Raw genomic sequence first — 22,734 nt, 5'->3', positions numbered from 1 at the left:
AACAGAAAAAATAGAAGAGAAGGTGAAGACGAGGATTTCAGAGGAAGAAGGAATACTTTCTCTAGGACCAAAAGGGCCCTTTTTATTAATTTTCAGGGGCTCAATTTAGGAATTATACAAACATATTTTTCTCTAATTAGAAAATTGCATTCCTAATCAGAGGGATCTACAATTTAGGAATTATACAAACATATTTTTCTCTAACTAGAAGATTGCATTCATAATCAGAGGGATCTACAATTTAGGAGTTATATAAATATATTTCTCTCTAATTAGAAGATTGTATTCCTAATCAGAGGGATCTACTGCTCATTTCAACAGTTTGCATAATGTGCAATTGGAAGGGCCTATAGGTGTATTTTACTTCATATGGAAAGGTCTACAGTTGGTTTATTGTATTTGGCTGATGATTATATACATCTATTATTCTGCTTTAATGGATTGGCCTTCGCAACCTATTCTTGTGATTTTGTATTTTCTTCAATTTTATGGCTCTCAATGCTTATTGTCCATGAACTGTTCTAAGTAGCTGGGCACTTATTGGGTTTGTTGCTTACTTTGTTTCCCCCACAAATATTATTGCAATAGGAATCTATCTCCACATATGACTACCTATGGTGGGGAGAATATGTCAGCTTCTTTAACTATGACCTACTTTCACCAATCTGTGCAGCAAGAATCTTCTATCTTTAATCCATCACATATCTCAGAAATCAACTACTTCATTACTCTCTACTTTGTCTTTGCTTTGTACTGCATCTATTAGTTTTAATGCTTGTAAATAGGTTTTGCACCAGCCTCCTCTTTTGATTCCTTGAACTCTTTGTCTGTAAATTATTATTCTCCTAGCATTAAAAACTGGTACATAATTTTGTAATGTTGATGCCTATAACATAAGCACTCAACGTTGCTTTACCAGAAAACAAAATAAAAAATGAAAATCTTGAACCAATCCAAGCTACGTGCATGCCGAACTATTCAATTAACTGTTAATTAAATTTGAGTAGTATGATCTATTTAATAATCAGATCCGATCAAATCCAGTCAAAAAATAAAATAATTAACTCATTTGAAAATCAAGAGTAACAAGAGAATCTATAATCAAATTCATTAAATTGCAATCAGTCAAAGATCCCTTTTTTTTGGAAGGATCTAAATATTCTTAACAGAAAGTTAAATTTTAAGAGGAAAATAATCATTTTGCTCATGTTTGTTATAAGTATATAAATATGGTTAAAATATTTTATTTATATCTAACTTTATTATTAAAATGATATATATATTTGTTATTGTCAATAGATAATCAGTGATGAAAATTATTTCATCATAAAAGTTATATGACAAGAAAAATATAGAAAAAATTTGTAATGACCTATGAACCACATGATATATATCACCAGTAACCTTACATTCAATGACAATAGAATTATTGTCATAATAAAAACAAATAATTGGCAATGACAAGTACCTTATACCCAAAAATAAAATATGCTACCAACTAAACTATTTCATTGCCTGAAGATTTATAATAATTACTTTCATCATAAATTATATTGGAGAGTTGTTTATTAATTATTCAAGATGAAACTATATACATCCCAATAAATTTATATTTGGCAATGAAATACTATCATTATTAAAAAGACAAAATCAAATCAGATGAAAAGTATTTTGTAACAAAAAAATAGAAGATATTAGTGACAAAAGAACTTCATTCTCAAAGAAAAAATTGATATATAATTAGCAAAACAAATTACTTCATCACAAAAGCTATGCAATGAAGAATATATTATGACAATTTATTCATTGTCAAATAGTCAATATTTTGCAACAAAATGATATAAGTAGCTAGTAAATATGTATTTGGTGATAAACTATTATCATCATCAAACACTAAAATTAGCCAATATATACTATACGATTTTAGTGAGTAAACTATTTTATCACTAAAAAATTTCATAAATATTTTTTTTTGTCTATAGTTAAGATTTAATAAGGATTGTAAATTTATTAACAAAATTAGTAGATTTTTGGTAACAAACTTTAACAATGAAATGGTATTCCGTTATTAAATTATTACATAGGATATATTTCATAATTAATTTTATATTTTATTGCCAAATGTATTTATTAGTAGCAAACTATATTTTGTAATTTAATATTTTGTTTCTATTTAACTATTTTGTTATAGTGGCATAATTTTCAAACATATTCTTTCTCTCCATGTTGAGAATGCCACTTTTTTGGATTCAGATCCTAAACCTATGTAGTATATGTGCTAAGAAGGATTTGCCATTCTCTTTATCAGTATTGAATATGTCTGGTGCAAACGAGAGAAACAATAAATGACTTTGAATATATGAAAGAAAGCATCAGCGGCCCTGATGTTCCCTAATATATGCACGCCCACTTGCATTAAGAACAATACTTATGTTTTTTTTCCTCAAGTTAAATTAATTATAGTATATAATGTTAGGATAATATGATTATCTAAAAGTTTTACTAAGGTGCAATACACTTGGGTGATATCTTACATTAAGTGATATATAGAAACCATCTAATATTGAATATGCTAAGTTTACTTATAAGAGTACAAGACGAGATACCCTCCCAAGAAGATGCCATTTTTGTAGGGGCTTTTAATCTCCTTGCTCACTCTAGTACTACTAATGAGGGCACTCCAAATGACTCAAAGTAATTATTTATCAATTTTGGAAGCACTGCGAATGCATATTATTTTCTGATTTTATTTTTTTTAAATTTCTTATGATTTTATAGGATAGGATGCTTGATTGTGCTATGAAATTTCATGAAAGACCTTAGCAATGAAACTAAAATTTTGAGCATTCAACATAGTTTTCTTAATTTAGATTTCTCCACTTAAATCAGACTCTTTTCTTTTTTTTAATTAATTACCTTCTTTTATTTGGAACATTAACCTTTTAAGAATTCTGGAGTTCAAAAACCTATAATATAAAAGATAATAAAAGCTTGATGATTTCAAAATTGAAAACCTGTAATGCACCCAAAATCATGTTATCTAATTCCACAATAAGTCCCGACCCTCTGGAGAAATCACCAGCCAAGGTTAATAATTAATATTCTCCGTACATACAGCCTTTCCCAACTTCTAATCTTTATAAAGAGCTGGTGGATATAATTGAACAAAAGTTTCGCAACTATCCAACCATTCATAACAATACAAATGGCTTCACTTCCATCTGACAAAATGTATCACGGTAATTACTGTATCCAAACCTTCTACAAGTGCTAGAAATTAATATGGCACAGGTACCAGATAGGTCTTCATACAACTTTAATGTTTACCATCTACGTAGGTTTAGGTTGTGCCTTTTGCATGAAAAGATAATGGATCTTTTTCGTAATGTCAATTTTTAAACTATACTTTTACACAACTTTCGAAACAATCTGATCTATATCTTTCATCTCAAATACTTGGTGTCGCGAACAAAAGAGAACCATTTTTTTTTTTTTTGGGATGAAAGATACAACAAGGATAAACCTCATTTAGCTTTGAAGTTTGAGCTACTAAAATCAACGTACACCGGACCCATAATTGATATAATGACGACAAAATTATACTCGAAAGATGCTTTCTAAAGCCATCGTGCTACAGGGCAATCCACAACAGGCTTCGTAGTTCCGGCACGGCTCCACCATCTCTTTCCAATTCACTGTTGGACGTCGTACCGTAGCCACGAACTTTTATGTTGGTTAGGCCAAACGCCGTTAGCTTGGTCCGCTACCTATCTAGCCAATTAATGCAATGAATGCGACTCTCAGTACAGGAGCTTTCAACCAAGAAGGAACAGCGACTTAAAGATATCCAATATTTGGCGGCCATGGCTAGCTGCCAATCTTATCACCACATCATGAATTTTTAACCAATAATGGGGGCCGGTGGAGGCAGCTATCCCAAATATTAAAGCGCATCCACATGGCACCACCAATGAGGACAACACAAGTATATTGGCACAGCACATATTGGCAGTACTTCTCCACCACACAACTTAGAGAGGGAGAGAGAGATTCACCATGCAAGTTATGAACAAGGGCAACACGCTGGAGTTCAGGGAAAGTACAATTTTTTTTTTCCCCATGCGGATGAGGCTGCAGGGACCCTTTTGTAAGCCTACATTGTACGCCTAACGAAACGTCTCTCACCCTCGTCCATAGAAGGCTATTTACCCTAGCTTTCTGTGCCCAGTAGGTTCTGTGTCCATGTGATTTCCCTAATTCTTTCTACGTGAAAGCCTGGCCACACTGTTAGGCTATGAGCCCTAGCTCGCTGCTATAGAAAGTTAGGGGATTTTTTTTTTTTTTTTTTTTTTTTAAAACAAAAGTTAGGGGATGTTTTGAGCATCTACATGTTGGGTTCTGGGATCGTCGTATGCTGTCCTTTCTGGGTTAAAAAATGGCCCCTGCACCCGGACCCATCACCGTGGAAGCAGGTCAAGGTGGTGGGGGCCGGGGTCTGTCCTATGGACTAGAATAGAGCATTTTGTGGGGTTGGAGTTAAGTTAATCATAGTGGTAACAATTGCGGAGAGATTGGAGAATCTCTAAATTATTGTTTCTTTTTCATGAAATAAGTGATTCCCTCTCGTTAATACTTTTATAGTCAAGTTTCTTTTTACACATGCCGTGAAGGTAAAATATATAATTTATCGTAAAAAAAATAAATTCCTTATCCATTTGTTCGTTGCATCAATGTTTTTCTGGTAACATATTGGACAATATTGACAATGTGGTTCACGGATATAACTCCCAAAGATTCTACTAGCATGGTTGATGACAATGGTGGTCATGTTGCTGAAATTTATTGTTGTAATCTCTTATATATTTATTTTATATAAATTTATAAATAGATTATATATGTATATTAAGAATAAGTTAAAGTACTAAAAAAATTTATATAATTCTCTCCCGGTGAAGAGGCCATTCTTTCTCCTCTCTAGCCGGCAAAGTTCTCGATAGTCTAGAGTACTTAAGGTTAAGTTTGATGGAAAGTTTAATAATTTTGCTATTTCTTACACAAAAATAAAGATACTAACATTGCAAGTTGCTAGAAGTGTTATAATATTGTAGCCTGATATGTATTAGAAATCTGCTTCATCTTTATCTATTAAGCTCTTTGATCTATTCTGAGCAATGGTGGATACAAGTGAAAAAATGTGGGATCAATTGATCTCACAAAAAAATTCAAACACACACCCAAAATTGACCCCACATATAAAAAAATTGACCCCACATATAAAAAAAATTGACCCCAAAAAAAAAATTGATCGCTCGCCCGCATGCATGCCCACACACACATGCACACATACACACACATACACATATATATAATAGTAGGAAAAGCCATATTGACTAGTAGAAAAGTCAAAATTGACCTCACTAATTTTATGAATTGACTCTATATATTTTATGTAAAATTTTTAAAAAGTAAATGATAAAAAAAATTACATCAAAAGAATAATTATGACCTATATTCTCTGTCTTTAATGACTCACATGTTCTATTACTTTCTTTCTCTCTCTCACACCACTTTGACCTCTCTCTTTCTTTCTTTTTTTATTAATTATTTATTTATTTTTCTTCTAATATTTCACCCCAACTCTATCCATCTACCTCTTACACTTAAACTCCACATCAATTTATTTTTTATATCCTAAAAAGACCGCATCAAAATATAAAAAGAATAATTATAACATACATTCTCTCTCTCTTTAATAATTCACATATCCCACATCTTTCTTCCTCTCTCATGCTACTTTGATCTCTCTCCCCCTCTTCCTATTTTTTTTATTCATTATTTTTTATTTATCTTTTAATACCCCATCCCAATCTTATAGTCTCTATCCATTTACCTCTTATATTTAAATCTCACATCAATTTATTTTTTATATTCTAATCAATTCAGATGCAATAGAAAACTATATATTCTTCTTATCTTTTTTTTCTCAAGCTGAATTACGTATATCTCTTTTAGCTTCTTTTTTCATAACATTCTTTTAGTTTTTTCCATCCCCTCCTTTTTTTCATTCATATCAAATATATATAATTAGAATAATTTTTAGTTAGTCATTATAATTTTAACATTTAATATTATTTAAAATTTTATTATAGTACTCTTTTATAATATTTTATTATAAAAGATATTTAACATATTACATATTATCATTTTTTATAAATTTTATTATTTTTAAAAAATAATATTTTATTATTTTTTCTTCTTCTTATAACTCTTTTGTTTTTTTATTATATTGATCCCACAAAGCAAAATTTCTGGATCTTCACTGATCCTGAGCATACCCTATGAATGTTCTATATTTTTTAGAAAAAAAAGATTGATCAATTCTCCAAATTTTTTAATTTTTTTTATAAAACTAAATGAAATAGTAATACCTAAAAAAGCAAGATTCCAAAGATAAAGAATGAAGACCACAGTTGACCTACTACTGCTCCTGACACTTGCAAGATAATTAGCCCATTCATTAGATTCGCGGCAGAGATGAAAAATTACATTTAATTGATAACTAGACAATTAAATAGTAATATTTCTTAGACATGAATGATGGACCTGAGTGACCTCGATTTAATTTTTGAGCAACAAACCCAGGCTCTGTTTTTTTTTTTGGGGTAAAAAACAAACCCAGGCTCTTTGTTAATAGTTCTCAGATCCTTGGCAGCCCTAGACCATGTGATCAAGTAAATAACTACATATCATACACCATTTGAAACCATCCATACGAATCTTCCATGTGCTTGGCCGCTTCCTCGATGAGCCAAGACTGCCTCCTAATCGTACGGACCTGAATGATTCCTGCGTCTAATCGATCACCCCATTCTCTCCATTGCACGGTCAGAACTTGGAAGTAAAAAAAAAACACGCTCCGTATCTTAGACTAAACAAGAATACAGCGAGGAAGCCTCTCTGGCCGTCGCTTTTGTCCTCTTCTGATGGGCCTACAATCTTTCCTCTTGTCGTCATCCCTATCCTCCCACCCTTCCGATCCATGGACCACAAGCCTCCCAGTGGTCCCCGATTCGTGCGGTGGCAATGGGTGCACCAAACACAAACCGTCACTTTTAACCTAAAACAAACTTGCCCCATTAAAAAGCCAAGATTCTCTCACTCTGTGCTCCCTAATACCCAATTATCGGTGGTCTCTACTGTTCCAACAGTAACTAATCAACCCCTCTGTACGCGTGGACGGCCCTGATCACAAGTATAGACCGTAACTCTACTCCGCAGTAAGATGGTGCGTAGTAATTAATACATCCATGACAGAGAAAGCTGTCATTAGTGCCTGCAAATACATCATAGCCCTTGATACACGTGGACGGCCGGGATCAAAAGCCTAACTGCCAGTGAAGTTGAGGACCCTGAGTCGTTAATCTTGGTATTCGGTTGGAGTAATTATTACGTCTAACAATAACACCCGTTATTATAAGGTATAAACATTTGAAATTTGTCTCATTAGTTTTTCGACATATGCCACCCTAGTTATGAACTCATTATGACGGCCGTTTGATCGCAATCGGACGAGCGAGCGGTCTTGGCCCTTTTTTGGGGACTCACATGGAGTTCGTTCAGGGCAACGGAAAAAGGGAATCCATGGATGGGGTTGTATCTTTCACACGAAAGAAGGTGTCACCTTTCTTCGCGCGAATCAACTGTTGGATTATCTACTGGTCGGTTTGAAACCGTGCAGGCGGAAAAAGTATAGCGAAGGAACGTTTTGAGATTTGTGCGCTGAGTGATCCAACGGTGAATTCGGACAAAGGAAGGAGAACCATTCTTTCTCGATAAACATATAACCCACCCGGGAATCAAACACGGTCGGTGGCAGTTGCGTAAATGAGGATCTGATAGAGGGCATGGTAGGAAATTCGTGCTTAGCACAATTATTACGCTTCTGACCAGCTTCCTACCAAACGGACGTGGGGCGATCACAAAACTAATCCCGGGCGCCGCGGGCAGCAGCCTGTTGCCATCCCATCTCGCAGGAGCACTAACGGGTGGGGTTACCGGACACGAGGGAATCCGAGAGGCTGAGCCGGTGACTAAACGGACCGAGACCGGTGACACGTCGCGCTCCATCCCTCCCAAAATCCCAACGGCCAGATCCGCGAAACGGCATCATTTCGGGCCGCGACGTCACCGTTAACGGGGAAAAGGTGACGCCCCACCGTAAAGTAAATCCCAGCCATCCATCCAGATCTCGTCACCGCCCCCTTCGCCTTTTTCTCCCACCGAGAGAGAGAGAGAGAGAGAGAGAGAGAGAGAGTGAGAGGGGGGAGAGAGAGATGGGTAAGTACATGAGGAAGTGCAGAGGGGTCGGAGGGGAAGTAGCGGTGATGGAAGTGTCGCAGGTGGTGGGGGTGAGAACGAGGGCCCGGACCCTGGCTCTCGCCTCCGCCTCCCCCGCGGCGGCGACAGCGGAGAGAGCGGGTTCGAAGCGGAGGAAGGTGGCGGGGGCCGCGGGGGTGGTCCAGAATTCTTACCTCCAGCTCCGGAGCCGGAGCGTCGTCATGACCTCGCGAAGGACACCGGCAAATTCTGGCGGCTCGCGGGCGCGGTGCCCCAGCCCCGCCCCGGACCGCCTCTCTCGCAGCTCCAGCAACGCGTCCAGCGAGGTCGCCTCCGTCGAGGACCCCCGGCCGCTCCAAGGATCCGGCGATCCAGAGGTAAGCGGAACCCGAAATTCAGACGGAATTGAGCTCGTTAGGGTTTCGTTTGACCTGAATTCTTCGTTCCCTTCTCTTCTTTTCAGGTTGACGACGAGTTGGAGACTTTGCCAAGTCATTTCGAGTGCAGCAGAGAGAGGTAACCCTATTTCATATTTTCCTCCCATTTTATTGCATATTTCTTAATTTTATCATTTAATTTGAATTTTTCAAATTTTTAGGAGGGAAACGACGCCGTCGAGCGAGCTGCGTGTCGAATCGGGCGATCTGGAATCAACGGCGGAGAAGAGGAAATCGAGGAGATCGGCGACAGAGATGGCGGCGGCCGTAGTGATGCCGCCAGTGGCGGAGATCGAGGAGTTCTTCGCGGCCGCGGAGAGAGCCAACTCGGAGAATCTGCGACTCTTCGGCGACAGGTAAGTCCCTCCCCTCCTCCCTCGGCGCATTCTAGTCCCTTCGGCGCACGATATCTGACCGCCGCCTTAACCTTAGCGCTTTCCCCCCTCTCTCTCGCAGGTACAACTACGACGTCGCCAACGACGTTCCGTTGGATGGCCGGTACGAGTGGGTTCGATTGGAGCCATGATCACCAGAAGAAGGGGAAAAAGAATAAAGAACAGGAAATTTTTATTTTATTATTGTCTTTTTTTCCTTTTTAAAAATTAGGGAATTAATGTACAGCACTGTAAGTTAACGACCGCCTTCTCTTCCGTTGTCCCTATCTTGCTGTAGTACGAGATATACGGAGAAGCTTCTGAACCGAAGCCCCGCTCCCTTCGTCTCGTTTCGGGTGGGGAAGAGGATCATTTTAAAAGTTTAATAAATTGTTCCCCCCTATTTTCTCCCTCTCTTTTCCCCTCCTCTAACCGTTTGCATCTTGGGCTGTCCTCGGCGGCGGCGGCTGCGGTGGCCGCCGGCCTAGGTGGCGGTGGCCGCCGGCCTAGGTGGCGGTGGCCGCCGGTGATGAGGCCGCGGCGCCGGTGGGGAGGTAGCTTGGAAAGGGTGGGAGTAGCACATGGTGAGCTGACCCTCATCCAATCATCTCCACGCCTTTTTTTTCCCTTCGTCCTTTCTGGATTAAAAGATGAGTTTTTTTTAAAATTGATTACTATTTTGGGGATTGCCTTGGATCTGGTGCACATGGAGGCTTTCCCAGGCGGCACTTTGTGCGGAGAAGGAATGTTAGCTTACAGGAATTCGCGGTGCTGGATGGCCGGCTGCGACTCCTCTACGCAAGAAAGCCGAATTGAATTTAAAAAATATATATGTATCTCGGAAGTAAGCTGAGATCCGGCCTCTGCAGCGGAGAGAATAACGCGGAGATTGGACAAAAAAATAGGAAGGAGAGAGGTGGACATTTGGGAAAGGCCGAGAGAACTCGTGAAATTGGCGAGGGATGGACGGCTGTGGTAGTTTGCACAAATTTTAATAACTTAGTTTTATCTTTCCAAGCAAGGTCTTTTCGCTATCTAATCTACTAGTTTTGCTTTCCTGTGTTTGGTTCGAAGTGCTAAAAGTGTTGCTATGATAAGAATCTATTTTGATGGATAGAGGATGGGAAATGAGTATTACTTTTAATTACATTTTGTTTGGAAGGTTGGTGTACGTAATGATGGGTTGGGAGTTGATTGCGTTGATAACTGTTGGACCATTTGATCCACAGACGCAAAGCCGGCTGTGCTTTTTGTTTTGGGATGCGCGAGGTAATCATGGATTTGAAATCATATGCATGAACTGGAAATGCTGCATGCAGAGATGGCGACAGTGCAAGAGCAGTGGTCCTTGCAAGCGTTAGACCTATACCTTTCGCTGTTATGGGACAGCATGGTGATGACCGATGGAAATACTTTTTAGAACGTGAAAGCATCTACCGGTCATGCGCAATTCTAGTTGGAGCGGGAAGAAAGGAAATGAAGAGAAACAAGATGAAAAATTCACGAGATATAATGAAACTTTTTTTTTTTTTTTTTAATGTATGAAGTGAGTTTTGAAGGTTAGGTTGCTATGATTTTTAACTATTTTAAGGCATCATGATTGTAAAATTCTTAGCCCGGACACACGTCAGGGACAGAGTGTAACTGCACAGAGACGCCAATTGGAGGTTGCACCATTGAACCAATGAATGAGATGACCCTACCGCATGATTGACTCAATTTGATTAAGAGAAGCAAAAATTATCTCAACCTGCCCAATTCAAATTTTTTAAAAAAATTAAAAAGTTACAAAAGTAAGGTTTACATCCTCTTTATTTTTATTGATGATGCGTATCTCATAAATTGAAATATATAGCTCTTATTTATTATAACAATAAAATTCTTTCTATAAAAGATGGTATTTGACTTTTATATTAACTTTTTCTTCTGTCGCTTCACCTAACTCTTCACATAGTGGAAGATATACTCAACCAAATCTTTCTCAAATAAAAAAAAAAATCGATTTGATCAGCTTATTTGGAAGTCCAAATGATAAAATTTCGATCTATTTTAAATCATATCTCAAAAGTTACCCAATTCCAAAAAAAAGAATATTATCATTGGGTATCATATGATTAAGTTATGGTATATGGAGGTTTGGCACAATTAAATTTTTTGATATGGCATATCTTACTTTCGAACTCTCTCCACCCTTATCCATGTGGCTAAAGCAGTTTACATCAAATTTAGTAATCATTTTGGATACTATAGTAGCCAAAGTGATAGATTGAGTTTGATGTTCTTTCTAGATATATGTAATAGCCAAAGTAATTCGTATCAAATATAGTGATCTTCTTGACTCGAAGCTTCTTTTAGTTAGAAGATTTAATCCTTGCTAAATCAGAATAAAAGGTGAGAAAATATTTGCTTTCCTCCCGTATGATTAAACCACTTAGCTTTGCTTGAAGATGGTTTTCAATATTTATCTTCCTTACTGGATGGTAGATCCCGATCCCTAAATATAGGAACAAGTTTTGCTATAAGAGTGCAAACACTTGTGTTAGACAATATGCTCCATAGTTATGTTAAACGTCCCTTTATCAAGTTATCTATAGAAGTAGAATGAGCAACCATATTTATATTCATCTTATCCTTCAATATACCTCAAGCACAAATAGCCCTTTCTCTCGTCTACTTGCATCACTCGCATATTGGACGATAAACTAAGGCTTCCACAAATATAGAGAATTAAGGCTCTCATACCAATTTGAACTGATTGGAAGAAAGAAGAATTTCATTAATCAACTCAATTCAAATCTTTCAAAAAAAAAAAAAGAAAAGTGAAAAATTGTGATAGTGGGATTTTACATCCTTCTTTTTTTTATTGATGATTCAAATCTTGTAAATTGAGATACATAACTCCTATCATATATATATATATATATATATATATATATATATATATATATAATAATAATAATAATAATAATAATAATAATAATAATAATAATAATAATACTCTGTAGAAGAACGTCGGAGTATTACTAACTCAGCTCCTCAAATGAGTTTTGTTGTGCCACATATACCACAAAAAGGATGCATCGCGTAGAGGGTTTCAAAGAAGATATCATATATATATATAATACTCTGTAGAGGAGCATCGGAGTGTTGCCAACTCAGTACCTCAAATGAGTTTTGTTGTGCCATGTGTACTATATTGCATGGAGGATTTCAAAGAAGGAGCGAGCCACATATAAGGAGAAGGCGTGGTTAAGGATGTGGGTTATGGGGTCAAAGAGAAGCTCAAAGCTCTTGAGATACCAATGACACACACGAAGATGTGGGGTGGGGGAAGGGAGAGCCACCATTGGAGGCGACATCGATGGCAGTTGTGATCATCATTGCTGGATCAGGGAGAAGAAGATCCCGATGACAGTAGCCACTGGGATCAGAATCTCCATCATGAGATCAGAGAGGATCGTCGTAGATTCATATACATAGAGTTTTTGGTGGAAGAGGAGGGGATGGAAGGTGGCAACGAGGTGGTGGTGGTGGTGAAGGAGGAGGAGGAGGCGACGAGAATGCGACTGATGGCGGGGCTGAATGAGGTGGCCCCACCATTATTCCTGACGAAGATGTTTGAGGTAGTTTTAATGTTCGCGCGGACGGCCGTCGGGGCCTGGGGGGGAGGGGATGGGGCTGGTGGTCGCACGGAGGCAGAGGTAGGGGGCTGGTAGTGCCGGAGCCGAGAGAGGAGAGGGGGGTTGATGGCGCTATAGCCGGAGGAGGGGAGGGGCGGTCGTCGGTGCTCGCACGGAGCCGTGAGGCTCAGGTTCGCTGGGGTTGGGGAAGGGAATAGGAGGGGACGGCAATGGGGCGGGGACGCAAAGGGGAGGGGAGGGGTGTTGGTGGTGTCAGAGCTGGGGGAGGGGAGGGAAGGAGATTTGGTGGTCGCATGGAGCTGGATGTGATACAGACGATGAGTGCGGCACAGACGAGGTGGGACGGGGCCGGGTTGGTGGCACCAGAGCCAGGAGAGGGGAGGGGTGCTCATCGGTGCTCGCACGGAGCTGTAGGGGTTCGGACTCACTGGGTCCAAGGGAAGGAACAAGAGGGGACGACGATGGGGCGGGATTGCATAGGAGAGGAGAGGGGGGTTGGTGGCGCTGGAGCCAGGGGACGCGACGGGGCGGAGGGTGGGAGGGGAGGAAGGGAAGGGAAGGGGAAAAAAAGAAAAAAAATATTTGGAGAAAAAAAAAAGAAAAAAATATCATTATTTTATTACTAATAATAATTTAAATTATTATTTTTTTAGAATATTAATTTTAAAAAAATATATTTGGGAAGAAGAAAAAAATAAAAAAAATATTATTATTTTATTATTAATAATAATTTGAAGCAGAAAAAATATTAATTTTAAAATAATAATATTATTATTATTTTTTCAAAATATTATTTTAAAAATTATATTAATAATAATAACATATTATTTTTAAAAATATATTTCAAAAAATTAATAATATTATTATTTTAAAATAATATTATTTTTTTAATAATATTAAATATATTATTTTTAAAATATTATTAATAATAATTTGAATAATAACAAGAATACAGAAATATCAAAAAAAATATTTTTGTGCATCCGGCATGGACTGCTATGGGGTGGGGCCATGATGGGGGGGCATGGATGGCCGTGACCTGGGTCTTATGCTGTGGGGGCGGGGCCGGCGGGAGGAAGAGAAAAGAAGAAAAAAATAAAAAAAATATTTAAGGAGAGAGAGAAAAAAATAATAATATTATTTTATTATTAATAATAATTTAAAGTAAAAAATATTAGTTTTAAAATAATAATAATAATTTAATTTTTTTAAAATATAATTTTAAAAAGAATATTTTACTATTAATTTAAAAATAATATTTATATAATAACATATTATTTTTAAAAAATAATTTTAAAATTAATAATAAAATAATATTTTAAAAAATAATATTTTAAAATAATAATAAAAATATTATTTTTAAAATATTAATTTATTATTAATAATAATTTGAATAATAATAAGAATATAGCAATATCTGAAAAATATGACAACAATATCTAAAAAATTATTTTCATGTATCCGGCTCTATGCGATGCGTGGGTCTTTGACTAGTATATATATAAAATAATACTCTACGGAGGAGTGTTGGAGTGTTGCCAATTCAGCTCCTCAAATGAGTTTTATTGTGCCACGTGTACTACAAAAAGGATGCATCGCACGGAGGGTTTTAAAGAAGGAGCGAGCCGTGTGTAAGGAAGGCATGGTCGAGGGTGTGGGTTATGGGATCAAAGAGAAGCTTGAAGCTCTTGAGATACCGATGACACATCTGAAGATGCGGGATGGAGGAAGGGAGAGCCACCGTTAGAGGCAGCACCAGTGGCAGTTGTGATCATCACCATTGGACCAGGGAGAAGAAGATCATGATGATAGTAGCCACTGGGATCAGAATCTCCATCAGGAGATTAGAGAGGATTGTCGTAGATTCATATACACAGAGTTTTTGATGGAGGAGGGGATGGAAGGTGGCAGCGAGGTGGTGGTGGTGTTGAAGGAGGAGGAGGAGGAGACGGCGAGCCGATGGCAAGGCTAAACAAGGTGGCTCCACTGTCATTCCTAATGAAGACGTTGGAGATGGTTTTGGTGTTCGCACAGATGGCCATTGGGGCCCGGAGGGAAGGGATGGGGGTGGTGGTCACATAGAGGCCGAGGCCGGGGAGGGGAGATGAGGGGGATTGGAGGTGCCGGAGCCAGAGGAGAAGAGGGGAGGGGAGGGAGGGTTGGTGGTGCTATAGTTGGAGTAGGGGAGGGGCGGTCGCCAGTGCTGATGCAGAGCCATAGGGCTCGGGTTCGCTGGGACTAGAGGAGAGAACAGGAGGGAACAACAATAGGTCGGGGCCGCAAAGGGGAGGAAAGGGATGTTGGTGGCATCAGAGCTAGGGGAGGGGAGGAGGTTTGGTAGTTGCATGGAGCTGGGTGCAATGCGGACGGCGAATGCAGCACGGACGGCAATGGAGTGGGGCTGAGTTGGTGGTGCCGAAGTCGGGAGAGGAAAGAGACGATCGTCGGTGCTCCCGCGGAGCCACAGGGGCTCGGATTCGTTAGGGCTGAGAAAGGAAACAGGTGGGGATGATGATGGGATGAAGCCACAGAGGGGAGGGGAGGGGAGGGGGGTTGGTGGCACTGAAGCTGGGGGACGCGGCGGGGTGGGGGGTGGGAGGGAGAGATGGTGGGAGGAAGGGAAGGAAATGAGGAAAAAAGAAAAAAGAAAAGAAAAAAAAGAGAAAATATTTGGGGGAGGGGGAGGAAAAAAGGAAAAAATATTATTATTTTATTACTAATAATAATTTAAAATATTATTTTTTTAAGATATTAATTGTAAAAAAATATTTAGAGTGTAGGAAGAAAAATAAAAAAATTTATTATTTTATTAATAATAATAATTTGAAGTAAAAGGAAAAATATTAATTTTAAAATAATAATAAAAATATTATTTTTTAAAAAATATTATTTTAAAAATACTATTAATAATAAAAATATATTATTTTTAAAAAATTTATCTCAAAAAATAAATAATATTATTATTTTAAAATAATATTATTTTTAAATAATATTAAATATATTATTTTTAAAATATTAATTTATTATTAATAATAATTTGAATAATAATAAGAATACAGCAATATCAGAAAAATTATTTTCGTACATCCGATACGGACGATAATGGGGTGGGGCTGCAGTGGGGATGGTGCAGATGGCTGTAACCTAGATCCCATGCTGTGGGGGCGGAGGCAGTGGGAGGAAGAAAAAAGAAGAAAAAAAATTAAAAAAAATACTTGGTGAGAGGGAAGAAAAAAAGAAAAAATATTATTATTTTATTATTATTAATACTTTGAAGTAAAAAAATACTAATTTTAAAATAATAATAAAAATATATTTTTTTAAAATATTATTTTAAAAAAATAATATTTTTATTATTAATTTAAAAATACTATTTGTATACTAACATATTATTTTAAAAAAATAATTTCAAAATTAATAATAAAATATTATTTTAAAAATATTATTTTTAAAATAATAATAAAAATATTATTTTTAAAATATTAATTTATTATTAATAATAATTTAAATAATAATAAGAACACAGCAATATCTGAAAAATAGGACTGTTGGTGCAAAAATCCGCCTGCGCCGGAGAAGCTGGAGTTGAGGAGGCCGCGGTCGCCGTCGAGACCTGCAAGGGAAGTCTAAATCGGAGGTGGGGTTGCTCCGGCAAGACCCTCCGACGCTCAAGTCAGTTCTCTGCCTCAACAAGAATGGAGTGCTCGAACGGAGAATTTAGCAGAGTTTTGAGATAAGAGAAATGAGCTTAAAAAAATAACGTATCTGAGTCCCCCCTTTTTATAGGCGGGGGAGGCAACGGACTGATGGCGACGTGTGTAACCGTCTGGTAGTGGGCCGCCCACGGTCAGGGAAATTAATTGTGGAGAGTGGTGGGGTAGACTCGTGGCTGTTGTCATAGTCTGCCACATATGGCCTGTTGCGGATAGTGGGGCGGCATCCGTTGCCGCTAGCTGTCAGTGAGTAGTGGGATCGTGCAGCACCTGCCGCAGGGAGTGGGACAGAATCGTGGCCGTTTGCTACAGCCTGTCAGGGAGTAATGGGTCCGTTGCTGGAGCCGCGTAGAATCCGCTGTAGGACCTGGAACAGGATCATGATTGTTGTCGCGATCTGCCGAGGGGGTGCGGATCTGTCGATTGAGGTTCGGCCGCGGTTGGAGTCCGGCCTCCGTAGGAGCCCGGGCGGAACCGCTCTGATGTCGAAGGTGGAGCCCGGCTCCCGTAGGAGTCCGGGCGGAGCCGCTCTGATGTCGAAGGTGGAGCCCGGCTCCCGTAGGAGTCCGGGCGGAGCCGTTCTGATGTCGGAGGTGGAGCCCGGCTCCCGTAGGAGTCCGGGCGGAGCCGTTCTGGTGTCGGAGGTGGAGTCCGGCTCCCGTAGGAGTCCGGGCGGAGCCGCTCTGATGTCGAAGGTGGAGCCCGGCTCCCGTAGGAGTCCGGGCGGAGCCGTTCTGATGTCGGAGGTGGAGCCCGGCTCCCGTAGGAGTCCGGGCGGAGCCGTTCTGGTGTCGGAGGTGGAGTCCGGCTCCCGTAGGAGTCCGGGAGGAGCTGCTGCAAACAAAGTCAAGGGTGAAGTCCGGCTCTGATAGGAGTCCGGATTGAGCTTACCAGCGATTGATATTGAGAGCGGAGCCCGGCTCCCGTAGAAGTCCGGGCGGAGCTGTTTTGATGTTGGCGACGGAGCCCGGCTCCCGTAGGAGTCCGGGCGGAGCAGCGCTTGCTGATGGCGGTGGAGCCTGGCTCCCGTAGGAGTCCGGGCGGAGCTGTTTTTGCTGATGGCGGTGGAGCCCGGCTCCCGTAGGAGTCCGGGCGGAGTTGCACTTGCTGATGGCGGTGGAGCCCGGCTCCCGTAGGAGTCCGGGCGGAGCTGTGCTGATGCCGTCGGTGGAGCCCGGCTCCCGTAGGAGTCCGGGCTGAGCCTTTCTGATGTCGGAGGTGGAGCCCGGCTCCCGTAGGAGTCCGGGCGGAGCCGTTCTGATGGGAATTTCGGCCGCGGGTATTTTATACCCAACACCAGTCCCCCTACTTCCAAGTTTGAATTTCAAGCGAAGGAAGTACACAGAGAGAGATGCGCAGCCGAAATTGCCTCCTCGATCCCTGTGCGCGGCTGCCCCCACTTAATGTGCGCGTGTCAGAATCCGTTTTTTGGCAAAGGCGACTTGAAAAGTCTTTTCGAAACCCCCGTTGAAACGCGATCCCAGGCGTCGTCCTGTGGAAATCTGTGAGCGGTCAACCCTCGATAGCAACGAAGCGGATAAGCGCGACACGCGGCACACACCATCTGGCCCAGGAATTCTTGCCGTCATAACTGCGCCAGGATCCGCCGGCTATTTAAACCCTTCGATCCATTCACGGTCTCATCCCGGCGTTCTTCTTTTCCCCTGAGAGTCTTGCTCCCCTCGTGCCAATTCTCGCCGCCTTTTGCCCATCAATCCTTCTCGTAGGGTTTCCACACCATGTCCTCAACTCTGGAGGCTGTTCTTGAGGGGATTGTTAGGGCTTGGAGGAAGGTGAGGAGGAGGACGACGGTCGGTGAGAATCTCTGTCATCTCAGAGGGGGCCCAAGGAAGAATTCCTTCAACAACAGGGGTTTAATATCGGGGGCTGTTGTAGAAGCTATTCTGCCCGCAAATTTCGGAGCAGTAAGGCAGGGCAATACCGGTCAAGAGGGCAGAATAGACGTCACAAGTCATGACGGGATCCTTGACGCCGTCGGGGCCAAGGGACCAGAGACGGTCGACGGCGGGGCGGTAGAACTTATTGCGGAGACGGTGGAAGTAGCGCATGCCGACCTTGCCGGAGCGTCTCAGGTGGCGGCCGTCATGGCTACGGCTCTTCTTGAAACAGGTCTTCGTTACTGCCGTTGTTACCCCCGCCGCCTTCGGAGATCAATCCCACCCCTTTCTCGCTAAGGTCGGAACTTTGGGGACAGAATGAAGAGAGATGGGGCGAGAGATGTTACACGCACTGGAGAATGCGACTGAGAAGAACAGAGACGGGAAGAGGAATTTGCAGCTTGGATCGGCCTCCGGTTCATCCTGCCTGAACCGTGCTTTGCGAGACATGTATTTTCTTTTTCTCTTTTTCCTGACCCACCGGGTCCTGTAACGTGTGCTTCTATCAAATAAAATAGTGATTTCAGTACCTTGTTTACCTCTCGTGTCAAATAATTGTCTGCCGAACTTCTTTCCTTCTCTTTGCCAGTGTCATGCCGTTCCAAGACCGTCGGTGACCTTTTCAGTTTATGTGGGGTCGTCTTTCGTCGGGCTTCTTTTCGGTTTTTCCTGCTGTTGAAAGATGTCCACTTGTCGGGTTTGCTGGGATCTTTCTCCGCTGGAGTTGGGGCTAGGTTCGAAGAAGCTCCTGGAAGTTGAAGCAGCATAGTTTTCATAAGAAGTAGGGCAAAGTTTTTCTGTAATCAAAGTCATAAGTAAAGTCTAGCTTCCGTAGAAGTCCGGGCGGAGCCGCTCTAATGTCGAAGGTGGAGCCCGGCTCCCGTAGGAGTCCGGGCGAAGCCTTTTCGTGGCGGAGCCCGGCTCCCGTAGGAGTCCGGGCGAAACCTTTTGGTGACGGAACCCGGCTCCCGTAGGAGTCCGGGCGAAACCTTTTGGTGGCGGAACCCGGCTCCCGTAGGAGTTCGGGCGAAACCTTTTGGTGGCGGAACCCGGCTTCCGTAGGAGTCCGGGCCTTACTCTCCGCTCATGTCAGGACGAGGTTCTCCTCCTGTTCCTGACAGGGCTGCGGGGGCACGTATGGGCGCTGCGAGGCCTCTCCCCCTGTCTGGTCTAAAGGAACCGGGCCTTCGACTTTGCTCAAGTTAGGGCGAGGTTCTCCTCCTGTCCCTAACAGGGCTGTGGGGGCACATATGGGCGTTGTGAGGCCTCTCCCCCCATCCGGTCTAAAGGAACCGGGCCTTCGACTTTGCTCAAGTTAGGGCGAGGTTCTCCTCCTGTCCCTAACAGGGCTGTGGGGGCACATATGGGCGTTGTGAGGCCTCTCCCCCCATCCGGTCTAAAGGAACCGGGCCTTCGACTTTGCTCAAGTTAGGGCGAGGTTCTCCTCCTGTCCCTAACAGGGCTGTGGGGGCACATATGGGCGTTGTGAGGCCTCTCCCCCCATCCGATCTAAAGGAACCGAGCCTTCGACTTTGCTCAAGTTAGGACGAGGTTCTCCTCCTGTCTCTAACAGGGCTGTGGGGGCACATATGGGCGTTGTGAGGCCTCTCCCCCCATCCGGTCTAAAGAAACCGGGCCTTCGACTTTGCTCAAGTTAGGGCGAGGTTCTCCTCCTGTCCCTAACAGGACTGTGGGGGCACATATGGGCGTTGTGAGGCCTCTCCCCCCATCCGGTCTAAAGGAACCGGGCCTTCGACTTTGCTCAAGTTAGGGCGAGGTTCTCCTCCTGTCCCTAACAGGGCTGTGGGGGCACATATGGACGTTGTGAGGCCTCTCCCCCCATCCGGTCTAAAGGAACCGGGCCTTCGACTTTGCTCAAGTTAGGGCGAGGTTCTCCTCCTGTCCCTAACAGGGCTGTGGGGGCACATATGGGCGTTGTGAGGCCTCTCCCCCCATCCGGTCTAAAAGAACCGGGCCTTCGACTTTGCTCAAGTTAGGGCGAGGTTCTCCTCCTGTCCCTAACAGGGCTGTGGGGGCACATATGGGCGTTGTGAGGCCTCTCCCCCCATCCGGTCTAAAGGAACCGGGCCTTCGACTTTTGTAAGATTGCGTTCTCGTTTTTGATACCGTCTGCTTGAATTGTCCCTAGACAAGTGGGCACACATTTTTCGATTAGGATGAAATCACTGGTAGTATATCCGTAAGTTTTCTGAGTTCCATGGTCGCGGGAGGTCGGCCCCTCCGAGCTCCTTAAGATAATAAGTCCCAGGTCGGACTACTTCTTTGATCTCATAAGGTCCTTCCCAATTTGGGGCTAGCTTCCCTTGGGCCTGCGGCTGTGAAACAGCAGCTCGTCGGAGTACAAGATCCCCCGCTCTAAATGTCCTATTCTTGACTCGGGCGTTATAATATCGGGCAACCTTCTGTCTGTAGGCCGCCACTCGGACCTGAGCGATCTCCCGCCTTTCTTCCAGTAGGTCGAGGTTGGCCCTGAGATCTTGTGCATTCTGGGGTTCGTCGAACGTCACGACTCGTGCCGACGGGAGTTTAAGTTCGATCGGGATGACGGCTTCTGTACCAAAGGCTAGAGCAAAGGGAGTCTCTCCCGTAGGCAACCTCCGGGTAGTTCGGTACGCCCATAGCACATGGTAAAGCTCGTCCGCCCAAGTTCCTTTCGCTTTTTCAAGCCTTGTCTTGATTCCCTGCAAAAGGGTTCTGTTCGTTACCTCGGCTTCACCGTTTGCCTGGGGATGGGCCACTGATGTGAACTTGTGGGAGATGTTTAGGTCTTCACAGAATTCAGCAAATCTGGCTCCCGCGAATTGCCGTCCATTATCAGTGATCAGTGTTCGAGGTAAACCGAACCTGCACACTATTGATTTCCAGACGAAATCCTGCACTTTCGCTTCTGTGATTTTGGCTAGTGGTTCGACCTCGACCCATTTGGTGAAGTAGTCGATTGCCACAAGGAGGAATTTTTTTTGACCGGACGCCATGGGAAAGGGGCCAAGAATATCCATCCCCCATTGCGCAAAAGGCCATGGGGCACTCAGGGGTGTGAGCTCGGTAGCAGGTTGTCTCTGGACGTTGGCGTACCTTTGGCATCGATTGCATTTTTTGACATATTCGATTGAATCATGATGCATTGTGGGCCAGTAGTACCCTTGGCGGAGTAGTTTGTGGGATAGAGATCTGGCACCCAAATGGCTTCCGCAAACTCCCTCGTGCACTTCCCATAAAGCGTAGTCGGCTTCTGAGAGTCGGAGACATCTCAAGAGAGGCAAAGAGTACGATCTCTTGTACAATTTGCCCTCATAGAGGATGTACCGAGATGCCTGATTTTGGAGTTTCCGGGCCTCTTTCGCGTCTTGGGGGAGAATCCCATCTCTAAGATAGGTTATCAGCGGGTCGACCCAGCTGGGCTCGTGGTCAATATCCATTACGAGCTGCGGTTCTTCCGTACTTGGGTGCTTTAAAACTTCAAAGAGGACGCCTTTGGGTAATTCGGCCAGAGCCGATGTTGCTAGCTTGGAGAGAAAATCGGCTCTGGCATTCTCCGATCTTGGAATTTGCTTGATGTCGAAATTGTTGAAGGCGGGGGTGAATTCCTTCACCTTCTCAAGATATTTGGCCATACTGTCCTCCCGCGCTTCAAAGCTCCCGCTGACTTGTCCCACTATAAGTTGGGAATCGCTGTGCACCCGGAGTTGGTTTATTCCAAGCTCCTTAGCGACCCTCAATCCTGCGATTAGAGCTTCATATTCTGCTCCATTGTTTGTTGCGGGGAATCCGAAACGCAGAGCGTACTCCGCGACGACTCCCTCCGGGCTGGTCAAGATCAGGCCTGCACCAGCGCCCGCCATGTTGGAAGATCCATCCACGTGGAGGGTCCAAAAGCCATCGAAGGAATTGGCTTCTTCATCGGAGGAGTCCGGTTGAGTCTTCAGGTCGTCAATTTTGCTTTGCTCAGGTTCGGCCTCCTCAGGGATGGTGCATTCTACTATGAAATCCGCCAATACCTGAGCCTTTATTGCCGGCCTAGGCTGGTAGTTGATGTCGAATTCTGTGAGCTCGATTGCCCATTTCGCCATTCTCCCAGAAATATCAGCTCGGTGCAAAACCGCTTTGATCGGTTGGTCGGTGAGCAACGTCACCGTGTGCCCTTGAAAGTAAGGTCGGAGTCTCCGAGCTGCAATCAACAAAGCGTAGGTCAGTTTCTCTAATTTAGTATACCTGGTCTCGGCGTCCCTTAGCACGCGGCTAATGTAGTAGACCGGCTGCTGGATTTTTATTTCTTCCTTGACAAGGACTGCCGCGAGGGATGTGGGAGAGAC

General features: G+C 42.6%; 1 protein-coding gene across 1 annotated transcript; it reads left to right on the top strand.

Annotated features, from left to right (window-relative positions):
• Positions 1 to 8,295: 8,295 nt before the first annotated feature.
• LOC105058260 (cyclin-dependent kinase inhibitor 1) lies at positions 8,296 to 9,560 on the top strand. The gene is made up of 4 exons (XM_010941143.2): positions 8,296 to 8,714; positions 8,801 to 8,853; positions 8,936 to 9,130; positions 9,231 to 9,560. The coding sequence occupies exons 1-4, from the start codon at positions 8,334 to 8,336 to the stop codon at positions 9,298 to 9,300; spliced, it is 699 nt and encodes a 232-aa protein (XP_010939445.1). The 5' UTR covers positions 8,296 to 8,333; the 3' UTR covers positions 9,301 to 9,560.
• The last annotated feature ends 13,174 nt before the right edge of the window (positions 9,561 to 22,734 follow it).

The sequence above is a fragment of the Elaeis guineensis genome, chromosome 15 (genome assembly GCF_000442705.2).
Source record: "Elaeis guineensis isolate ETL-2024a chromosome 15, EG11, whole genome shotgun sequence".
NCBI lineage: Eukaryota > Viridiplantae > Streptophyta > Magnoliopsida > Arecales > Arecaceae > Elaeis > Elaeis guineensis.
This window is presented reverse-complemented; position numbering and strand designations above follow the sequence as displayed.

Coding starts and splice junctions, on each gene's coding strand:
- LOC105058260 (XM_010941143.2), top strand. CDS start 8,334: ATGGGTAAGTACATGAGGAAGTGCAGAGGGGTCGGAGGGGAAGTAGCG. Junction 8,715..8,800: donor AAGGATCCGGCGATCCAGAG/GTAAGCGGAACC, acceptor TCTTCTTTTCAG/GTTGACGACGAGTTGGAGAC. Junction 8,854..8,935: donor TTCGAGTGCAGCAGAGAGAG/GTAACCCTATTT, acceptor TCAAATTTTTAG/GAGGGAAACGACGCCGTCGA.